Source organism: Microplitis mediator, chromosome 9 (assembly GCF_029852145.1).
Source record: "Microplitis mediator isolate UGA2020A chromosome 9, iyMicMedi2.1, whole genome shotgun sequence".
Taxonomy (NCBI): domain Eukaryota; kingdom Metazoa; phylum Arthropoda; class Insecta; order Hymenoptera; family Braconidae; genus Microplitis; species Microplitis mediator.
The window spans coordinates 12,295,255-12,309,849 of record NC_079977.1 but is presented as its reverse complement, the minus strand read 5'-3'; the positions used below and the strand labels follow the sequence as shown (position 1 = coordinate 12,309,849).

General features: G+C 27.8%; 1 protein-coding gene across 1 annotated transcript; it reads right to left on the bottom strand.

The window, feature by feature from the left end:
* Positions 1 to 7,515: 7,515 nt before the first annotated feature.
* LOC130674635 (uncharacterized) lies at positions 7,516 to 12,335 on the bottom strand. Its single transcript, XM_057480026.1, has 7 exons — positions 12,294 to 12,335; positions 11,426 to 11,772; positions 11,139 to 11,346; positions 10,228 to 10,421; positions 9,329 to 9,542; positions 8,476 to 8,950; positions 7,516 to 8,315 (listed from the first exon to the last, which is right to left on the bottom strand). Exons 2-7 carry the CDS (start codon positions 11,741 to 11,743, stop codon positions 7,598 to 7,600), a joined length of 2,127 nt encoding a protein of 708 aa, XP_057336009.1. The 5' UTR covers positions 11,744 to 11,772; positions 12,294 to 12,335; the 3' UTR covers positions 7,516 to 7,597.
* Between the last annotated feature and the right edge of the window lie 2,260 nt (positions 12,336 to 14,595).

Genomic DNA, 14,595 nt, shown 5'->3' with positions numbered 1-14,595 from the left:
CCAATAAGTTTAGAAGTTATAGTTAATTGAAATTTTGCAAAATTTTCAAAAAAAATTTGTTTGCTGCTCTAACTGGATGTAACTTCTGAACGGTAAGATATAGCTTATTTTCGTTTGTTCTATGTGAAAGCTCGTCCGATTGCCTACAATTTTGACTATACAGCTCATTAATTTGACCATTTTTTCTAGTAGATAAATGGTTTTGAACATTTACAAAATATTATAAAAACTAATTTTATGCAGGTTTTCACTTTGATCATAGCCACAATTTCACACCGATCACCTTGAAACTTAGTATACGTATTTTGTGGGTGACTACCTTGTTCGAGTTTGAAAATGAGCTCAATTGGTCCATTAGTTTAGAAGTTATAGCATTTCTAAATTTAAAAAATGTCCAAAATTCATATATTTTTATTTATTCTTCCTTCAATATCTTTTGAATGTGATAACTTATCGACTTTACATCAAATCCATCTGAAAGCTCTTCGAATAAGCTTTAATTTTCATGCCTATATATATGCCTAGACCACTGGAATTACTTATTTTACCATTCATTCAATGAAATTTTGCTATTGCATTAGTTCTCCTACTCCTTAGTACATTCATGGAGCTACTTAAATTCATGTAATCGCAGTGTGACACTTATAAAATCCATACATCTCAATTCAGTGGGTATATATAATTTTGTTTTATCGACAGTGTATAAATGATATGATATATCAATAACAAGATTAACATTAGTTATGATGATAATATTCTCTATATCTACTCGTCGTTCGATATTCTAATAGGCTTTTTATTTCAAATATTAGTACTAATTTCAAGTATGACACTTTGATGTATCGCAATCAATTTTTAATCTTAGAATATTTTATTAGTAGATTTCATTGAAAGCAAATTATCGGCTTTGTCCTTATGGTAGAATTCTCGAGCCCTAAAACCATAATCTTTCATAATTTTTCGAATAGGGTCCGGAATACCATTGGTCCAATAGTTTGAATATATGCATACGAATCTTTAAATAACGTCAAATCAAAACATATAGTGCATTATCAAAAATTCTTCTGAAGCACATTTAGTTAGCTTCAATTTTTGGCATTATACTTATAATTTTTGGATTTCTTTTGTTTTAAAAATTTTTAAGAAAATGTAAAAAAAAATTTGATTTTATTATCAACTTTTATTTTAACAGTGAAAAAAATTAAACAATGAGAAATCTACTTCCATTTCGGCTGCCGAATGGCCTTTTTTTTTTTTTTAAATTGTTTTCATCATTAAGAATGTATTTCTTTCTCTTGACAACTATTTTTGGTTTTATATTACTCGAAAAAAATTTTTTAAAGCGTAAAAAATCGTTCACTCTCGATTACCTTAATTACTAATTGTTATTTAATAAAAAAAAAAAAAAATCAATTCTATAATTTTACTTTATTTCAAAAATTTATCACCAAAAGAAGAAATTTAATTTTTATAAATTTTTAGCGACCAAATTTGCCTTCTACATACAGAAACGGCAGAAAAATATGAAAGAATAATTTTTTCGGAAGTTCCGGCTGGTCCATTTTGCCCCAGGTGTTATGCGTAGGGCTAGAAATGTGGAATTATAATAATATTTTTTCAATTTGACGATAAAAATATGAACAAATCACTTTTTCAAAATTTTGGGCTTGTTCATTTTGCCCCAAATGTCACGCGTAGGGGTAAAAATGCGCAAACATATCGAATTTATAGTAATTAGTCGAAAAAAAAAAAATTTTTTTTTTGGTCAAAATTTCAGGGGGGCCGCTCTACCCCACCCTCCCCTATAGATATTTTGCCGCTATACATTTATCACATATTCACCATATATTTTTTTATATACTTTTAACAATATATAGCTTTTCCATGCGGGTTCGAACAGCCCCCGAATAGACTGGTAAAACCTCAAAAATCCGAAAATTTTTTTTTACAACAAAATCGACCACAAGTTATCAGAGTGAAATTCAATTAACAAAAAAAAAAAAAAACATTACCAAAATTTTTTTTGGTCGACATCGAAAATTTTTTTTTCCCGTATAAAACAAAAAAAAAGTATAATTGTAAAACAAAAGTGAAAAGTTAAGTGAGAATTGAAGTGAGTAAAATAAATAATAATAAAGATTCAAATAAATGAAATCAAAAATTTACAAATAATTAAAATAGAATCACAAAAATAAAAAAAGGCCATTCGGCAGCCGAAATGGAAGGTAGATTTTCGAATTGATCTATATAAAAAGTTTAATACATACATCCCTTGTGATACATGTTAGTGTATAGTCATGACATGGAATTAGGCTTATTTTTTAAGAGTGAGGGTAAAAAAAGACAACGACTATTTTCGATAGAGAACTTCAGATAGTTAATTTGACAAAATATTATATAGGTAACCTACCAAACTAACCTTCACGTAAAAAAAGTATAGAAAATTTAATTAGTATGAGATCATAATTGTAATTGCTATTACGATGGCAAGATCAGATATAATAATACGACTACAGGTACGATTGAAACATCATAAATATTAAAAGAAATACTTTTAAAATATGAAATAGCTGTGAAATTTGCGAGTTATTTTGTTCACAATAAAATACAACTGACAAAATTGTATTATAATGAAAAATACATAAGTTATGTGGAATGAAAACCATATTTTCAACATTTTTTGATTTGATTAAAACTTTCAAGGCTATCAAATTATTAAAAAAAATGGTCAAAATATAAAGTTTAAGACCATAAATTAAAGCTTATTAGTCAAGCTTTAAAATACTTTTCACAGAAATTATCTATGAGTTTTAGTTTTAAAGTTACATGAACTCTAAAAGTGAATAAAAACGGATTTTTTCGGAAAATCGTGAAAATTTTAAACAGCCATAACTTCAAAACTATTTGAACGATTTAGCTGATCTTTAAACTTGATCAAGATAATCGCCTATAGAATAAGTGTGAGAAGCTTCATTAAGATCCGATAAGAACTGTAGGTGCTATCGTAATGACAAGACTAGTGATAATCATAGGTAGTAGAGGTACATTTGATACATCATAAGTAATAAATGAAATACATTTAAAATATAAAATAGCAGTGAAATTTACAGGTTATTTTATGCACAATGAAATATGACTGGCGGAACTAGATTATAATAGGACAAGCGTAAGTTATGTGGAATGAAGCCCATATTTTCAACATTTTTTGATTCCATTAAAATTTTCAAGGCCATCAAATTATGGGAAGAAATGGCCGAAATATAAAGTTTAAGGTCATAAATTGAAGCTTATTAGATAAGCTTTCAGATACTTTTTACGGAAATTGTCTATGAGTATTAGTTTTAAAATTATATGAACATGAATGTGGAAAAAAAATTGATTTTTTTGAAAAATCATGGATATTTCGAAAAGCTATAACATCTAAACTAATTAACCGATTTTGCCCATCTTCGAACTTAACCGTGATAATTGCCCATAGAATAAGTGTGAAAAATTTCATCAAGATCTGATAAGAATTGTAGGCGTAATCGTGTCCTCAAAACTGCGTTATATCCCATATATATATATATATATATATATATATATATATATATATATATATATATATATATATATATACAGGGTGATTCAGAATTACCTTCACAGCGGGAAAATTTGAATAGAGGAGACGATTCTACGCATAAAGTTCCTTAGCCATTTTTCAAACTTCTCAATAGTTTTTGAGTTATTGAAAATCTAAATTGACCAATCACAGACCAGAGGTCAGCAAAAATAAAAATTGAATTTTTCATTTTTAATTATTCCCGATTATTTTATTTTATTCGATTACGATTATGAATTTTTGGTTTATTATCAATCATTTCAAATCAAAATTCGGATTTTCAAATAAATCAATAATACGTTAAAAATGGATTAGTAATTTTCGAAAAAATGAGTACTTTTCAATAATGGAAATTGCAATTTTTTGAAAAATTAGTAATTGACACAAAATATAATAACGATTTTCAAAAAAATCGGTAATAAGTTAAAAAATGGATTAGTAAATTTTGAAAAAATCAATAATTTTCAATAATGGAAAGTGCAATTTTTAAAAAAATCAGTAATTGACACAAAATATAACAACGATTTTTCTAAAAATCAGTAATAAGTTAAAAATGGATTAGTAATTTTCGAAAAGATGAATAATTTTCAATAATGAAATGTGCAATTCTTGAAAATTTTAATAATAAGTTCGAAATACATTAGCAGTTTTCGAAAAAATGAGTATTTTAAAATAATTAAAATTGACATTTTTAAACTACCAGTAATTTTTATGAAATATTATATCGATTTTTTTTAAAATCAGTAATTAGTTTAATTTGTATAAATGATTTTTAAAAACAATCAATATTTCTGAAAAATGGAAATTATGATTTTTTAAAAAACTATTAGTTGACATAGAAGATGATAGCAATTCTTTGAAAAATCAGTAATAGATTCAAAATCAATAAATTAATAACTTTCTCAAAAGTAAGTTTTTTTCGAAAATTGGCATTCTCCTTAAAACAACCAGAAATTGATAGTTTGAAATAAAAAGAGAATTCTCTCAAGAGTACGTGTAACTTTTTATAAGTAAAATTCCATTTTCTCAAAAGGTCAATTTTTGCTTCGTAATATACAAATGAGGAAAGCAAAAACCTACAGAAATAATCAAGATGGAGAGTTAAATGAGTCATATATCAATTCAGAGCATTAATATTAGAAATATTCGAGAAAAATGTAAAAAAAATGTAAAAAAAACCGGTAATTTTTCAAATTTTTTGTTAATACTATTATGTAAACTGACCAACCAATTGCGCTGAACCACATGCATGATCACATAAAAATGAAGAGTACTTTTATTAAACTATTAAACAATATTTGATAAAGAAATTAAAATCCCGTGATATGAGTATCGACGCTATAATTATAAAAACATTTTATTATTAGACATATACATATATAATATAAACATTTGTATATTGTAAACATTAGTTTGTATTATTTTAGGGCAATCGTTTTTTTTCAACGCATGACGAGCTTCTATACTCGCAGGAGGGTAAAATATGAATCAGGGCCCTTAATATTAATTTTAACAGGTCCCAGTGAACACATGACCCTATTTTGACGTCATACGTAGGTCATAGCAATGTCACGACATCTGATGTAAATTTGATGTCAGTCTGACGTTCTACATGACTTTAATATGATGTAAAGCTTGTGACATCATATTGATGTAAGCATGACTCTTGTACTATGTCACAGTTATGACTTATGTATTACGTACGTTTGACATAGAATCTACATTACATTGTTATGTAGTAATAAAGTCATTATCCGTATATCATAATGACGTAATTTTTAAATCATACATTTATGTCAGTAGCAAAGTCACGGTTATACGTAATGTGGATGTCACTCTTAAATCATATCTTTACATCAGTGACAAGTCAGTATTTTACGCAATGCTGATGTAATGTCCGAGTCATAGTTTTTTATCATCTATTTATTGAAATAAAACAATCATAGAATGAATTTTCAAACATGTGTACACAGAAAAAAAGGATTTCTTGGCGCAAAAAATTTTTACTTGACCCAAGTAATTTTTCTGTATTATAAAGTGAAAACAAAACTTTTCTTGGGGTAAAAAAAATTTTCTTGGAACAAGAAAAAAATTCTTTAGGCGAGAAAAAAATTCTTGAGCCAAGAAAAATTTTTGTCTTCAATTCATAATACAAAATATTTCTTGCGCCAAGAAATTCTTTTTTTCTGTGTAAATGTGTAAAAATAACAACTAAACGTCGAACATTTTTGGGGTCAAAGTAATCGATAAACTCGATAATAGATCATTCAGACGTTTTAGATTAAAACATTAGTGTGAGCATAAAAAAATTAACTTTATTTTTTTAAATGATATATCGAAAATATCATTTAGGATGACAAAGAAAATGTAACGACAGTTTGAACTCTTTTGCTATTATGATTTTAAAGTTTAGTATCACAATTTTTCAATCGATTGAATTTCATACGATTTTGTGAAATTATTTAATGTTTCGCAAAATTTTATTTAAGATTTTTTAAATTTCACATCACAACAAAAAATTTAAAAATTTGATGAAACTTAATGAAATTTTATACAATTATCATCGAGGTCGACAAATATTGCTTCTATAAAATTTCATATAAGTTCATGGAGTTTTTTAAATTTTGTAAAAATCCATCACGAAAACTTATTAACTATGTCTTTTCCGGCATTTCACTCTAAATACATCAATTAAGCACGAGATTTGAACTCTCGTGATGTGGACCAGTGAGCAACGTTCAGGACTACCAGCCAAGAGGAGCCGTGTTCGAACCCAGCAGACGCCCAGGATTTTTTCATCATTTAACGTTATCTAATCTTGTTTCAGAATTCACAATGCGTTCGCGCGGTAATAATCAAATCGAAAATTCGGTATTTCATTTTATTTTTTTCTTTTTCAAAATATTTTTTCCGAATTGATAATTTTGACATCACCCATATGTCATATTGACGTCATAGAAGGTCACACAGACATCACATTTACATCATGTATACGTCATTAGTTTTACATCATAATCTTACGTAAAAAAGTGGGAAATAATGAGTCACACCTGACTCATTCGTGACTTATACCTTACGTAAATGATGACATAGCGTAACGTCACTCTGACGTCAAATTTACGTCAATGTGTTTACTGGGGTGTCTCATAGCGATTTTCTATTTCCAATTAAAAAACATGCGAAAAAAATTTAAGTTTGGAATTGTATACCTCAGCAATGGCTCATTATACAGATAAGCTCAGAATATAATTTCGTAGGGAATTAAACGCTCTTCAAAAAAAGTCTCTTATCATTTTTTGATAAGTTAATCTGTTCAAAAGTTTTTGGAGCTTTTACTTTTCCGGCGAAACTATCAGACTTATCACAAAATAATGTAAGATCTTTTTTGTAGACAATTCTATTTACTACGAATTCTCTTCAATGAAGTTTTTTTTTAATTACGCATAACTTTCTAGCTATTTCCATTTTAATGTCTAGCTCTTAAAAAAAAGTGTTCTGATCGATTTCAAAAACTTGAAATTAAAATGAAAATAACTAGAAAATTATGCGGAATTAAAAAAAACTTCATCAAACATAATTTGTAGAAAATAAAATTGTCTACAAAAAAGATTCTATATTATTTTGTGATAAGTCTCATAGTTTCGCCGGAAAAGTAAAAATATCTCGAAATTCACTATAAATTTAACTTCAAGCTCCAATAACTTTTGAACAGATGATTTTATCAAAAAATGATAAGATACTTTTTTTTAGAGAATTTAATTCTCTACGAAATTACATCATAAGCTTATCTGTACAATGAGCCATCGCTGAGGTATAAAATTTGAAACTTAAATTTTTTTCCCATGTTATTTAAATGGGAAATAGAAAGTCGCTATGAGACACCTGTTAAAATTAAAATTAAGGACCCTAATTTTTATTTTACCTTCCTGCGAGTATAGAAGTTGGTCATGCGTTGAAAAAAAAGTCGCCCTAAAATGACGCACCCTAATAAATATATTATTTCAAGGTATTTTTATTCGCACTAGAATTGCACTTCATGAGTACCCGTAATTCAAAATTTGTATCAGTTAGTTGATTGAATTTAGGGAGCGAAAGCATTGTCGCATAACTAAATAATCTTTCAACAGCCGCTGAAGATGGAATTGGAGTATTAAATTTGATATAGATTGTCTTTATAATAGGGTATAAGTTTAATAGTTGTAAATCTGTTCGCGATTCTGAATTGAATTTCTGAAAGATCATTTCTAGGTCATTAGTTCCAAATGTATCATAAACGATACATTGGTTGTCTGCTGATGAACTGAAATCAAAATATTCATCATCGTCACAGTCATCAATGACACACGGCTGACGAGCGGTATTTGAGACAGCAAGTGCATCTTTTATTGCTGCCATAACATTTTTTTGAGCTGTCTTTTCTAAGCAATGCAACCACTTAAGTTTGAATTTCGGATGTGACGCAGCAGCGACAGCACTAATCCGACCTTGATGCTCGACGTCAAAAAAGCATTTAAAACGTTTAATCAAGCCATTTAAAAGAATAGCTGGTAATTTTTTACAATATCTCAAATTCAATTGTTGGCAATTCTTAAGTTGATTCTGTACCGTAATAAGTGTCGGGAGTAAATACCCGTAAGAGCATAACTTTTCACCTTGTAATTTGTCTATTGCATCTGCTATTGGTTTATTACAAGTAAGATATTCATCAATAAACCTATAAATATAATAATAAATTATAATACCAACATTTTATTTAAAAAACGTTTTTAGACAATTCTTTTTATCTTTTGAAAACTCTTGCAAACAAAAAAGTTATATTATTCTTACTGAATAGGTTAGATATAAAATTGTGCATAATGAATTTTTATTTTTACCTAAAATCTGCATTTCGTAATATATTGTTAAGCCCAAAATTGTTTAACTTTTCTGTATTGGTCAAAATTTTTTCTTTTAAACCAAATAGCTGACGCAACGAATCGAACAATGAATTCCAGCGGGTAATTACAGGTCTTTTTAGAGCACTGCCAATAATTGAATGCCAATACTCTTTTTTCTTGGGTGATTTTGTTATTGCCCAGAGATTATTGCATCTTTCAATCATTTTAGAATAAGCCACATTCAATTCACTACATGATTTTATCCCATCAGTAAGGTCTTTAGTTGCTATAAGACTTAATGTGTGACTGGCACACAATAAATGTTTTGGAAGAGTTTTCTTAAAACTATTACAATCTTCACTTCCATCAATCTCAGCAAAGTCATTTGTGATTTCATCTGCTGAATCGGAATCATCTGTCATTTCGTCTGTGATTATGTCTGTTGCATTAGACTCTTCAACATTTTCTTCACCTATAAAATTTTAGACGTTAACTTATGATCATCAACTTTTGTAAAAATAAGTATTCGATTATTATCTAGTTGAAATGCTTTGTCACAAACTTAGTGCTTTCCAAAAAAAAATTTTTTTTTATGATACTAGATTTTTTGTTAATTTAAAATAGTTATGAGATTATAAATTTTTTTGATACTTAGAAAAAACGAATATTTTAAAAAATTTTATTAATAAACAAAATCCACAATAAATTAATGTTCAAAATTAAGATTTTTAGAGATTTTTTAAATATTTTCATAACCCCTTTCAAGATGAAAATAATCAAATCGTGTAAGCTATTTTCCTATTAATCATTAAAAAATATATACATAGCATATAAGATTTTTTAAATTTACCATCAAAAAATGCTTTGCAATCAATCCCAGATTCCTTAAATGCTTTCCCAAAGTTGGAGGCATTGTCAGTTACTGTCGCAATAACTGTGTCGTTTACTCCAAAGTCCAAATGTATATCTTCAATTATAGCTGAAATTCGGTCATAAGTATGGTCACCGGGAAATCGGCGACAAGCAATGGCAAATGATTTTCGTTCAAAGTTAACCTCATCAATCTATGTAGTGAAAATTTGTAATTGAAAGATTAGAATTTCCACATAAAAATAGATGTTAATTATAAATAATAAGTAAGAAAAAACATTATTTTATAACTAAGTCAAAATCTTACGATTAGAATCTTATACCATGTAATTACTTTTTAACATGCATACACAACAAAATTTTCTACTACAATGAGACATCTTGAACTATAATAAGCGACTGTCTCATTAGTTTAAAAATTTTTAATATTGAAGATAAAAAAAGGCACTACCCTGATAGCACAAGTTGCTCGTCAAAAAGTTGGTATTTATTAGTTTAAGACCAATTTGACGACAAGTTGTCGACAACTCTAGCTTTTGCAACTTTTGGCTACAAGTTACCGTCAAGAAAATTCTGAAAAAGTTGATGCCAGTATGGAGCCGCAACTGGAATGCAGATTTCTGAGAAAATTGAAGGCAACTTTTCGTCAACTTATGGATTGCCAACTTCTGGCCACCAACTTTCTCAGAAAGTGACCGTCAACTTATTGGATTTTCAACTTTTGCCACCAACTTTCTCAAAAAGTGTCTATCAACTTTGGAAGTATCATTTTTTACGGCCAACTTGGTGTCTAGTTGTGGCGTGTAAGTTACACGCCAGTTTCTCGCCAACTTGGCTATCAGGGTAAAGACGTAATTACTAAAGCAAAAATTATTGTACCCAGTGGATGGTCATGCCCATGTATCGCTGACTTTTTGATGACCAAACGTCTGCTGTAGTGCATACATATGAAACTGCCTTTAGCTTATCTTTTATTGCACGCATATTTGCTGTAAATGTATCCTTAATTTTACGAGTAAGAGTTTTCGCTGACAAGTGACGTAATTTTTGACCACCTTTCTTAATATTCATATCTAAAAAACAATATTGTAAGATGAAAAAATTGAATCAGGGAAAAAGTGCACCCATGGGTACTACTGCAGGTTGAAATATATGGCCACCATAAAACGCATATTGTAGTTAATCAATTAAAGACATCAACTCATTTTTTTTCTATATAATTAATATATAACATTTTAATGATATAAGAAGATATTTCAGATAAAAAATATATATCAAAATCAATTAATAAACAATAAATAATTAATGCCGCATGCGAGTATTGTTGCGGATCGCAGAAAAATTAGTTGCAGTATTGCCCAGTATCAAAATCAATTCAATTCAAATTTTCATTGATTTTTGAATTGAAATTGGCTATAGTCTACCTACCACTATTTTTAAAATTAATATTATTACATCAATAAGTGGACAAAAGTACAGCTTATTGATGTCTATTTTTCTACGTTTTATGCATCAAATCCTTAACTTACTTTCAAAATAACACTGAATTTTAAAAAAATAAATTAATAGTTATGACACTCAATAAACTGTTTTTATTCAAATTCAGAAATTATTGAATCTTTTGTCAAATTACTCTCAAGCTAAATACAATTCCATTCCATTAAATTGTTTAATTTTAAACTTATAGTAATCGTAGTAATAGTGGCACTCGCAGTGATGTCCACTTTTACCCTATTGATAATAAAAAAAAAGATTGTTATTTAGTTCTTAACGGATAATAAATGTTTTACCATCAAAAATTTTTCTAAAAGCTTTCGTTTCGACAATGTTAAGAGGACAGAGACTTTCGAGTACGAAATTTATCACATTTTCTTCAAAAACTGCTTGAGAAAAACTACAGTATATCTTATGCTGATCAGTCGTTTGATCAAGTTTGATTTTTTTACGATGAGCCTCAAGATAACTTTGGTAATCATTAAACTTTCTTTTGTGCATTTTCTGAAATAAAAAAATAATGTTACCAAATTATTCCTCGATAAATTAATTATTTGTTAATTAAAAATAACAAAAAGATAACCTTTACGTGAGAAGTGAAGTTTGATGAAACTTTTAGTAAGCCACTAATCGTTTGATCCTTTTGGTATTCAGACTGGCATAATTGACATGTAGCTACTATTGTTCCATCAAATGTTGATTGCTCTAAATCCGGAACAAAGTATGTGCCATCAAGGTATGCACGAAGGTTACATTGTTCCAGCAGTTCTTTTTTCTTTTCCACTTTATTTTGTATGACACCAATCAGTAGTTCATCAGAAGTGCCAGTGTTGTCAATTTCCTTTAAATATAGTGATCCTGAATTGCCTTCTTGACTTGAAGATACTTGTTCTGTACTCATCGTTAATATTTTCAGTTCTCAATCTAAATCTATGTAAGAATAGATGATTCAATAAATTATTTTCAAAAATAGTCATTTGCTTTGTTTGTGAATGCATTAAATTTATTACAGTAGGCATTTACAAACAAAAGGTATTAATCAAAGTATTGAATCTTAAGATTGTCTCAAAAATTACGATAGTAGGAGTATAATTGCTCTTACTACTCACAGTGCTCTATTTTTTAAATTTTTAGATAAATAGATATAATTATTTTTTATGATTTATAAACTGTTCAAAGTAATCAAACGATTAATTGACGCCTACTACATTCCAAATCATAATAGAATCATTAACCATTTTAGTTCAATTCCATTTTAAGTTAAATATTTTCTTTTAAAAATTTAGCGAATTTGATTAAATAAATAAAATCAACCAAGACTAATACATTAAATCTTGATGATAAATGATTATAAATAATTAAATCTATTCACCTACATTCGAAATAATTAAATGTTATTTTAAACTTTGATTTATCATAAAATATAGAATAGGAGCAGGGGTCATACTTACTTGTTTAAAAATCACTCTAGAAACGGTTCGGATGTTTTCTGGTCTTCATTTAATTATAAAAATAGAATACTGAATTATTTCAATTATAATTTTACAAAAATTAAAATGTTAACAATAACTTTATAATAGTATGAAATTAATTAACTACACAAAACGTTGATTCATATAAAACTTTAGATACTCCAACTTGAGAAATATTACCAATTTTAAGGTTAGAACGGATTTGTTCATAGAATCGGTGAAACAAAGTAAACCTATATCGCTTAAGGGTCGTTTACAATATGAATACTTAGCTCTGATTTCATTGGCTCACAGCTGTACGGTCAGACATCTTTTTATTTGAAAATAAAAAAACAAAGTTGTTGATAATGACGTTGAAAATCAACAATAATTTATTATAGATTTTTAAACTGATTTAAATATAATTCTAAAGTTCATAAAATTTTATATTTTTTTTAACTTTTCATGTTGCTGCTTTTATTTTCTTTTAACAAAATTTAAAATTAAATTAATGAATAACAGACATATTTATTGATAACTAATACACAATATTTTTAAAATTTTTTAAAAGTAAATTTAATTGTATTGAAGGGAATTATCCGTTTTTGAAAAAATTGTTAATTTAATTATAGAAAATTATTAATTTCTTAAAAAATGGTTAGTTTCACTCAAAGAAATTATCCATTTTTCAAAAAATGGTTAATTTAGTTAACGAAAATTATCAATTTTTCTGAAAATTGTTAATAATATCGAAGGGAATTATCCAATTTTATAAAAATGGTTAATTTAATTAAAGAAAATTATCCATTTTTAGAAAAATTATCAATTACATGGAAGGAAATTATCCATTTTGATATAAATATTTAATTTAATTTAAGAAAATTATTCATTTTTTAAAAAATGGCTAATTGAATTGACGGTCATTACCCATTTTTATAAAAATTGGAAATGTAGTCAGAGGAAATTATTAAATTATTTAAAAATGGATATTGATATGAAGAAAAAATTGTGATTCTTGAAAAATTAATACAATTCTCTGACTAAATTTTCATTTTTATCGTAATTTAAAATTCTATTTCGGTCATTTTAAAATGTCAAAAAAATTAAAAATTAATATGAAAATTTAACGAAAAAAAATATTTTTGCCGACCTCTGTCACAGACATGCTTTGAGATTTAACAAAAATAAAAAAGAATAATAAATAAGTTTGGCAACGCCGCAACAGTAAACTTCAAGTTATACACTATTTATTTAATTTAAAAAGTTCGATTTGTCATAGAAGAGAAACAAAACACACAACATACAAGATAGAATATATTCGTATATTTTGTTTTATCTTTTCTCTTTTTATAGAAAGAATTATTAATGGAAAATAATGCTTTTATTGAAAATAAAGCTTTTGTAAATTCGACAAAAAAAAAAAATTACAGAATTTTAATTATATGATGAGCAACCCAGATTAAAAAAAAGAAATTTGAAAACTAATTGAATTATGTTTTATCAAAATAAAAGCAATTTCAAATAGATAAATATATAGATATACACATTATTTTTAAATCTTTTATTTCGCTTGCTCTGTCTCGTTCAAGACTTTGCTAAGCGCTCATTGTACGTCATACTAAACATATTAGTAAAGATCTCGCGGATTGTCTTGTTAAAAATCTTCCAAGTGATCTTTCTCGATGATTAGCTATCTGACTATCTCGCTAATGGTCTTGCTGGTGATCTTTCTTAGAATTTTGCTGGTCATCTTGCTGACCATCTGGCTGATGATCTTAATTGTGATTTTGCGGATAGTCTTGCATGTCAATTTTTACAGCATTTTGCTGGTTGCCCCGCGGGACATTTTGCTGGACGTCTGGCTTATTGGCTCAGTGAACATCTCGTTAGGCATTTGTTGGACATGCTTGCAAGTTTGTCAACCTAAAAAGAAAATTGCGAAAGAAGCAAGCAAACCTTTGCCTGACTTAGCCAGTATATTGCTTTATACGAACAGGATACAGCAAGTGGCAATTCTTGCTTAGAGTCAACTATTTTCTCGTACTGTACAGATCCGATATTTGAGCTGAACACTCCGGACGAGAAGTGTATTGAAAAAGTTTTTTTATGCCAAGAAGAACAAGATTGCATCAAACGAACGACCACTAAGAAGCTATGAATTTTTAATACACTAGTATAATTGTAGAATCGTAAATAAATATAAAAATATTTAGTATTGAGTTTTAAAAATTATTGCCAGTGATCTTGCTCAAGGTCTTGCTTGTGGTCTTGCTGGTGGTCTTGCTTGTGGTCTTGCTGGTGG

What these genes read in the sequence shown, in the direction of transcription:
- LOC130674635 (XM_057480026.1), bottom strand. Translation starts at nt 11,743, where the DNA reads ATGAGTACAGAACAAGTATCTTCAAGTCAAGAAGGCAATTCAGGATCA. An exon ending in TGGGCATGACCATCCACTGG is followed by an intron (nt 9,543 to 10,227) that starts GTACAATAATTT and finishes TTCACTACATAG; the next exon opens with ATTGATGAGGTTAACTTTGA. An exon ending in TTACGAAATGCAGATTTTAG is followed by an intron (nt 8,316 to 8,475) that starts GTAAAAATAAAA and finishes TTATATTTATAG; the next exon opens with GTTTATTGATGAATATCTTA.